General features: G+C 34.3%; 1 protein-coding gene across 16 annotated transcripts; it reads left to right on the top strand.

The window, feature by feature from the left end:
- The first annotated feature begins 1,180 nt into the window (after nucleotides 1-1,180).
- LOC142522587 (nuclear transcription factor Y subunit C-2-like) lies at nucleotides 1,181-7,329 on the top strand. Of its 16 annotated transcripts, none has more exons than XM_075626072.1 (11): nucleotides 1,181-1,944; nucleotides 2,690-3,126; nucleotides 3,239-3,298; nucleotides 4,308-4,449; nucleotides 4,527-4,623; nucleotides 4,708-4,778; nucleotides 5,296-5,490; nucleotides 5,602-5,718; nucleotides 6,420-6,497; nucleotides 6,800-6,895; nucleotides 7,057-7,329. In XM_075626072.1, the coding sequence occupies exons 4-11, from the start codon at nucleotides 4,345-4,347 to the stop codon at nucleotides 7,057-7,059; spliced, it is 762 nt and encodes a 253-aa protein (XP_075482187.1). In that variant the 5' UTR covers nucleotides 1,181-1,944; nucleotides 2,690-3,126; nucleotides 3,239-3,298; nucleotides 4,308-4,344; the 3' UTR covers nucleotides 7,060-7,329. The 16 variants fall into 16 exon arrangements, with proteins under 16 accessions (XP_075482187.1, XP_075482177.1, XP_075482175.1 ...); XM_075626062.1 differs by lacking the exon at nucleotides 7,057-7,329 and having other exon boundaries at nucleotides 1,181-1,397; nucleotides 1,817-1,944; nucleotides 6,800-7,049; XM_075626060.1 differs by lacking the exon at nucleotides 7,057-7,329 and having other exon boundaries at nucleotides 1,181-1,413; nucleotides 1,817-1,944; nucleotides 6,800-7,049.

Here is a 7,329-nt window from a genome sequence, read left to right as displayed (position 1 = left end):
ATAATATGATATTAGCACGGATAAATCAATTTAAAATATTAAAATATTCTAAAGTTTAACATTTTAACCGGGACATAGCCATATTTCTGGTTTCGTCACTAACGACGAATCTTTTAGTAAAATCACATGGTTGATATTCAAGGGAGCATTAAATTATGGTCTAATTTCTTTCCGCACAATTTATGACTTTAGTCAGCGAAAACATTTTCAGATGCTATACAATCAATTTTTTCGAAGAAGCTATGTGGATTACAACATCACAAAGATAGAAGGAGAATACTGATTGAAACATCTCGGTTTGATTTATAAAATTTGGTTTATTTTTTTCAAAAATAGGGAGAGTTATGTTTTTGTTAATTTTCTTGAATATTTTATTGTTATGGTTTTGGAAAAAAAAAAATAAGCCGAAGAGAGATTGTTACAGGAAAGGAAGAAACAAAAAGAGTGAAGTCGGTGTCTATACTTGCAATAGCACAGGCCACAACTTTTGACTTAAAAAATAGATCAATTGTTTGGGCTGGGCTTGGCATATAGGAAGATGCTTTTACTTAGGTAAATTTAAAAAAATTGGCTGGGCTACAGCCCAATACAGCCCTTCAATAAACCCGTCTCTGGTTTATACATACAGTGAAAGTAATATATTCAACATAAAAATAATATTTTTCATAAGTCGGGTCGGATCAGAGATCCATATCATAAATTGATCACTGAGACAATCTCACAAGATTTTTTGCGTTCGAAGATTGTCAAGCGTTCTCATCTGAGCCAAGAATGACCACAAGTGGTCAAGGAAAGCAAGTGCTACACCACATGTGGGACTATTTTTAGTGTTGCTCCAATCCTGCGTCAAATATGGTGCTGGATTCGAGTGTTGCTTATTATTCTATATTGGTTTAACACTAACTTAAATATAACATAATTTCTATATTAAATATAAAATTTAATCCCAACTTATTAACTCTAAACTCTACAGTAAGAAAAATTATTATCTAATACATAAAAGTAATATAAGATAAAACAATTAAATATAACATTCATAATTATAAAATTAAAATTTGATTATTTTATTCAATTAATAATATAATTGAAAACACAATTTTAGTTATTTATTCAATAAATAAATTTTTTAAAATAAATAGTTACAATAAACAATAATAATAATAATAATAATAATAAAAAAAACCGCAAGGATATCGTACCTAGCGCCTGGGTTGGATCAACAATTCAGGCACCATTTCAGCGTTAATGGTGTTTGATTGGAGATGGTAAGGTGAATCGGTTCAATCGCCGATCCAAAAACATTGGCATATTGTAGTCTGCTCAGTTCATAGAAAAACAGGGAAGGGAATACTTCGTTTGCCAACAGATTTCTGCTATCAAGATATTTGTGCCTCCAGGTACTGCTTTTTAGCGGTAAGTATTGGTAATGGGTGGAAGAATGAGTAGATATATACTAAGTACTGGTTTCATAAAGTTATTGGTAGAAGACGGGGCTGGAGGCGAGAATGGTGAGGAATTGGCAACATTGGGGCAACTATGATGTATTTCAGCATTGTATATTTTACGGCCCAAAAAAATTGTGCCTGATCGAGGTCGAAAAATTTTTAGTTGAGACTCAAATATTATTTATCCAGCTCAAAAATTTATGTTGTCTATTCAGTTGGTGCTGTGTAGACCACTGCTGGGTCATGTATTGGAAAATCACGAGATTTCAATAAGAAACATGTTTATTGCAGTGACTCAATCCAGTAGGGATAAGCCCAGATATGTCTTTACTGCCTCCGACTAATGAATTATATGTAACGCTGCTGTTCAGCATTTTTCCAGCGGAGTCCCAAGAGGGTCACTGCTGCTGCTGCAGTTGACATGGTGGTGGTGTTCTAGTGGATCTTAGCTAATTACCACTGAAGAACAGTGGCTGGTGCTTAGAATGATATTGAACAGGTGTAAATGTCTGTGCCATTGCTGCTTTGCATATCTGTCTGCGCACTTTCTTGCACAAAGTATCTGTACCACAATGAAGTGTCTAATGAATTATCAACATGTTTCACTTAAAATCATCAATAACAGTATCAATCAGGGGTTCAGATTTAGTTTGAGATTTTGCATTAATGGACTTCTGCCTTAAACTTTTGGCTCCATCATTTAGATCAGAGGATCCATGATTTGTGATTCTAAAACTATGTTTTCCGCTTTGATCTCGTGAAAACTGGCAAGGGAAAAAATTATAGTAATAGACGAGGCTAAACACGGCCTGTTTTACAAGAGATTGCAATATGACATATGTATATACTTTTCATGCTAAGTATATTTTAAAATAACACATAAATCAATCATAAACTATTTCCTATCAACTTTAGGATGTCAATTATATAGATTCCTAGTATAAAAAACTCAAAGCATTGGTACATGCTATTCTGTACCAGGTGGATATTGCTAAGTGCAACCAGCAGGCAGCAACCTTGGATAATTTGTGCCCACACAATTTCATGGAGCCCCAACCCATGTGTTGGGGATCCAGGGTGGGTGAAATCTCCATGGATGTAAAACATCCGGTGGAGCATGAAAGTTTCCCAAATGATTCTAGTAGATATTGTCTCTGTTTTCCGACAATGTTTACTCTATTTTTCAGTAGTATGCTGTCTACTTTGCTTAATGGCTGATGACGCGCTATTCTATTCCTGTTCAGGCAAAACCCATAGCTGTTAGCTCCACGCAAAGTGCTCCTAAAAGCTATAGGAAAATCGTAAGAGAACAGAATCATTACTCAGATGATATCCATCGATGTAAAAAATATTTGCAATCTTTTATTGATCTTCTAAGGGGACTCGAAAATCCCAATTTAAAGAATGTGAAGAAGAGCTAGGGTCTGTGGCAGATACCTACCTTGACATTCCATTAGGCAAGTGGTCGGTGGATTTTAAAGGTGCATTTGGACAGTGAATCAATTTGTCAGGGTAACTTGTGTGGTGGGAATTAATTCAAAGCCAAACACTTAGCAATGCCATATATTACTGTGCCTGATATGAGGTTCATTGGTGAGGAAGGTACTAAGATTATGGGCTGTACTCGGATTATCAATAATCGTTGTCTGAAGACGCTGTATGGTGTTCGGTCACTCTGCAGGTAGTTTTGACTAAAGCCATTTGAATATTTCGGTTAAGTTTTATTTTCTTGTGGTAGGGGTTGTGATGTTTACATGATTGTCTTGATGCTCTTTATTTCACCACAATTATAGGGTGATGGTAGAAAAGGTTGATTCTCGATTATGCTGATGGAAACAAGGTGATGAACCACTGTAAGTTTACATATTAACTGTCTTCCCTATGTTTTTTTCCCTTAAATTTCTCCAATGCTTGTGGATTATTGACTTAGTTGTTATTATGAAAACATTATCATTCATGTAATAGCGTGTTTGTAAAGATTTTAGCTTGATCAAGTGACTGATCTATCATCTAGCTACCAATTGTTAAGTTCTGTTTTACAAGGGTAAAACTTAATGTTAAAATGTAGGAGCAGCCATCAATCTCTTAAAAGGTACTAAGGTTATGCGTGGTTGCAGGTATTTTCTTTCAAAGGGGTTTTCCTAGAATAGCCACTCTATGCTCCACTTCAAACATAAAAGAGATCGTGTATTTCTTTTCATTCTGTTGTATGGAACAAGTTCTTTGGTTAAAATCTCTGAGGCAATAGAATGCTATCCATGTGTGTGTGTGATAATACTATTTTAAGTTCCCATTTTATTTATCATGTGATCATCACATGTGAACCAAAGAACAAATTACTTTTGTTATTAATCATTCTATATAGATTTGATTGGAAGAGAAAATAGTGATTGGAAGAGAAAATAGAGGAACAAAATACTCTTACGTATTGTAATTATGTATAGAAAACATTGTGGGGACTAGTGGATACATTTGTGTTGTGAAATGCCATTACCTAAAATTGTACTATTTCATTGGTTGCGTCTTCATTTCTAAATTAAAATTATAATAGACATTAATGTTTGTTTATTATTTCTTTTCATTTGGAAATCTAAATATCTTGTATTGAACCCGGAAATTTTCATTTTATTTGTATTTGAAAATTTTGGCCTCTTTTTTAGAATTATACTTTAGTAGTTAGATCCGAGATTCCTTGTCCGTATTAATTGCAATTATCTGTCCCTCCTATATTTTTGTTAAGTCTTACCTGTACTCGACATTACAAAATAAAATTAATTTAAATATTATTCCAGATTTAATTCTCGTCTTTCTCAATCCCATTTGTATGCTTTTTATGTTACCTTTTGTCTTTTGAATCATAAGTTCTTCGGGTTTGGACAACCACTAGCAGAAATTCACCATGGATATGAATAATGCTATGAATTTCCATTCTGTTTCCAACGCACCGTCGCAAATGTACGAGTTCATCCCAGCGCCTCCGTTGTCATCACTGGGTAACCATCAGGTAATCACTGAAATAAATTCAACAGAATATTGGTTGTCTTCTCTTGTATCACAATTTTAATGTAAATGTGTGCACAGGAAGGAGATGGCACTGGTTCCCGTCTCAAGAATCTGGTTGCACAAAGCATGGAGAAGTTTTGGATTGAACGGCGTGAGGAAATATTCAATGCTCCAGGTCTTATAAAAAAAGGACTAGGTTTATACGTGTTTTCACCTTTATTTCCATTAATTGATTGTAATTAACTTAAACTTTTTATAGATGCTCGCCGTCCACACCCTCTCCCATTAGCTTGCATAAAAAGAATCATGAAATCTAATGAGGAAGTTAAGGTATTTTTTTCGTTACTGATTTTTGGTACCTCGAAGAATTACGCAATATTTCCTTAAATATAAACACACAAGCATATGTGTGTATATAATGTGATTTTCTAACATCAAATCATCTTATTCCGAGTCATTAATTACATATTTCAAGTCATTAATTACATAATGAAATTTTCTTTCAAAAGTATTGGCATATATTTGGTACTATTCATACAAAAAATATCGTGTTTTATTTTTTGTGGTAGACTAAAATGCATGTGCTTATATGCAAGTATGTGAGACTATGCATAATTACCTATGTGTGCATATCTTGTTGTAGTCAGAATTGTTTTTGGAATTATAAAGCTGAGTCATGGCTATGTGCATTCCTCTACCAGTGTCCATTTTTATCCTAAACAAAATGATTTTGATACTTAGACTTTTGATAAGCATCTCCAAAAGCATCAGAATAGTTTCAACTCATTATTATATGTTTAAAAGACATGACAATTGATCACAGCTGCTTTGAAAATTAATGTCCTAGATGGTCAGTGCTGATACACCAGTGCTATTTGCTAAAGCTTGTGAAATTTTCATCATGGAGTTGACCCTACGTTCTTGGGTACATGCTCGAGATAATAAGCGGCGAACGCTACAACGTGGCGACATTGTCGAGGCAGTAAGGGATGAGGACCTGTTAACCTTCCTCACTGACTTTGTCCCCGTGCAAATGCACCTGGTTATTCTTTGTTTTCTGAAATTTTTATGTCTTTTTCATATTCAAATTAATCTAATTACCTTATCCATACTGAATTCATGCCTAAGAACTTCTAATGATTCCTGAATTTAGGAGGCACCACTGGCACCAGCGAACCATGCTGGAGTAAATGCTCCTCTCCCTGTACCAGATGCAAGCCCGACTTATCACCCAATCTTTCCGATGAATATGCAAACCATGAATCCATCAGTGAGTACACAATAACCAAACGTTAATTTATTCTTCAAAAATTATATTTCTGATATTTTTAGTGGTTAATTTATGCACATTGTTTCTCAATTTGGAGGAATAGAAGATTCTAACCTGATTCTCCACATGCAATCTTTCCTATGAATATGAAAACCATGAATCCATCAGTGAGTATACAATAAACAAAAACATTAAATTATTCTTTGAAAATTATTTTTGTGATATTTTAGTTGGTTAATGTACGCAAATTGTTTCTCAGTTGAGGAATAAAAGATTTAACATGATTCTCCACATACAACACCAATTTGTTAATTTGTGTCAATACAATGGTTATTGTGATGGACTTGATTGTCATTTGAAATCCCTCCTTTCAAATCAAAGTTTTCCATCCAATTGCAACCTAAGATCATGTTAATAATGTTATTCATATTTTCATGGAAAGTGTTGTTAAAACATACTTTAGATTCTCCAAGAGAAATTTCTCATTTGATCGACGCATTCTTCTGATTCCAAAAATATTATGGTCCAGCTACCAGTGACATAAATCTTTCCCAATAGGGGATATACGTTGGTTCAAAGTTTCAAACCCACTTTAAAGCAAAACCAACCCCCTCCCTCCATTAATGTTGTAAAGAAATATCATTGTTCCACAATCATGCATTTGTTTCAATCTAATGAATTTGCTCATACAATTAAATTAGGACATTGGGCAAGCAGATCATTTTGTTGCAACGGATCCACGCTTGGTCTATGAAATGAATGTGCACAACGCGAACCATGTAAGTATTATAACTCATAAAGATAAAGTGTGTGAGGATAGGACCGTGGCCTACCTCAACTAAATATTTGTGGTAGTTTCATCTGAATTTTTTTTAAGTAGAAGGACCTTGTTTATTCCCATTTTTTTTAAAATTTTTAGTTTAATTCACAAACCACCAGGTTTTATAGAGTTTACTTGTTTTTGCAGTAAATAAGTGTATCACATCGTGCTATTTTGTCCTGTAATATTTATATATTGTACCTTGATGACATGGTGTAACAACTTCTTTCGGTTGACTTGTATATTTATTTCCCTCAACAGGCTTTTTTCATGAGAAACCAAGAAATGCAAAGAGGTCTCACCTTTCCATTGCCACCACCGTCTTTTGATGGAACCAATCCTTACCGTGGCTTGAAGGTTGGATTAAAAATACCATTTATGGCATCTTACTTCATGAACTCAGTTGGATCTTGCGTTCATAAGTTTGACACTCAAAAGCATCTAAGCTGTCCTACCAATAATCTTAATTTTAAACCATCCGACTTTATCAAATTCTAAATCTTTTGACATCTGTGCAGTGAAAGAGTGCTCATGGAATGGAATGTAAATGAGGCTTAATAAACGGAACAAGGAACTGGATCCGAGTTTATTTCTTGTTTGTTCTTTGTTACTTTGTGTTGTGTGTGCTCAACTCTGCGACTAGTGCATTGTGATTTCTACTATGAAGACTTGTTTCATTGTGATTTCTTTGAAGTTCTCTAGTCTCCATGTTTTAAACAGTCATTTCTGCGCTCACTGAGAATTCTCTTTGCTTTGGGTTAGTAATGGTCTTCCTAGCCCTTTCATTTTTC

The sequence above is a fragment of the Primulina tabacum genome, chromosome 13, assembly GCF_025594145.1.
Source record: "Primulina tabacum isolate GXHZ01 chromosome 13, ASM2559414v2, whole genome shotgun sequence".
Lineage (NCBI taxonomy): Eukaryota > Viridiplantae > Streptophyta > Magnoliopsida > Lamiales > Gesneriaceae > Primulina > Primulina tabacum.
The sequence above is the reverse complement of the archived record's forward strand: the minus strand, read 5'-3'. Positions and strand labels throughout refer to the sequence as shown.

Excerpts from the sequence above, each read along its gene's own strand:
- LOC142522587 (XM_075626064.1), top strand. The coding sequence starts at position 4,345 with ATGGATATGAATAATGCTATGAATTTCCATTCTGTTTCCAACGCACCG. Across the intron at positions 4,779-5,295 it reads AATCTAATGAGGAAGTTAAG|ATGGTCAGTGCTGATACACC; the intron begins GTATTTTTTTCG and ends TTAATGTCCTAG. Across the intron at positions 6,498-6,799 it reads ATGTGCACAACGCGAACCAT|GCTTTTTTCATGAGAAACCA; the intron begins GTAAGTATTATA and ends TTCCCTCAACAG.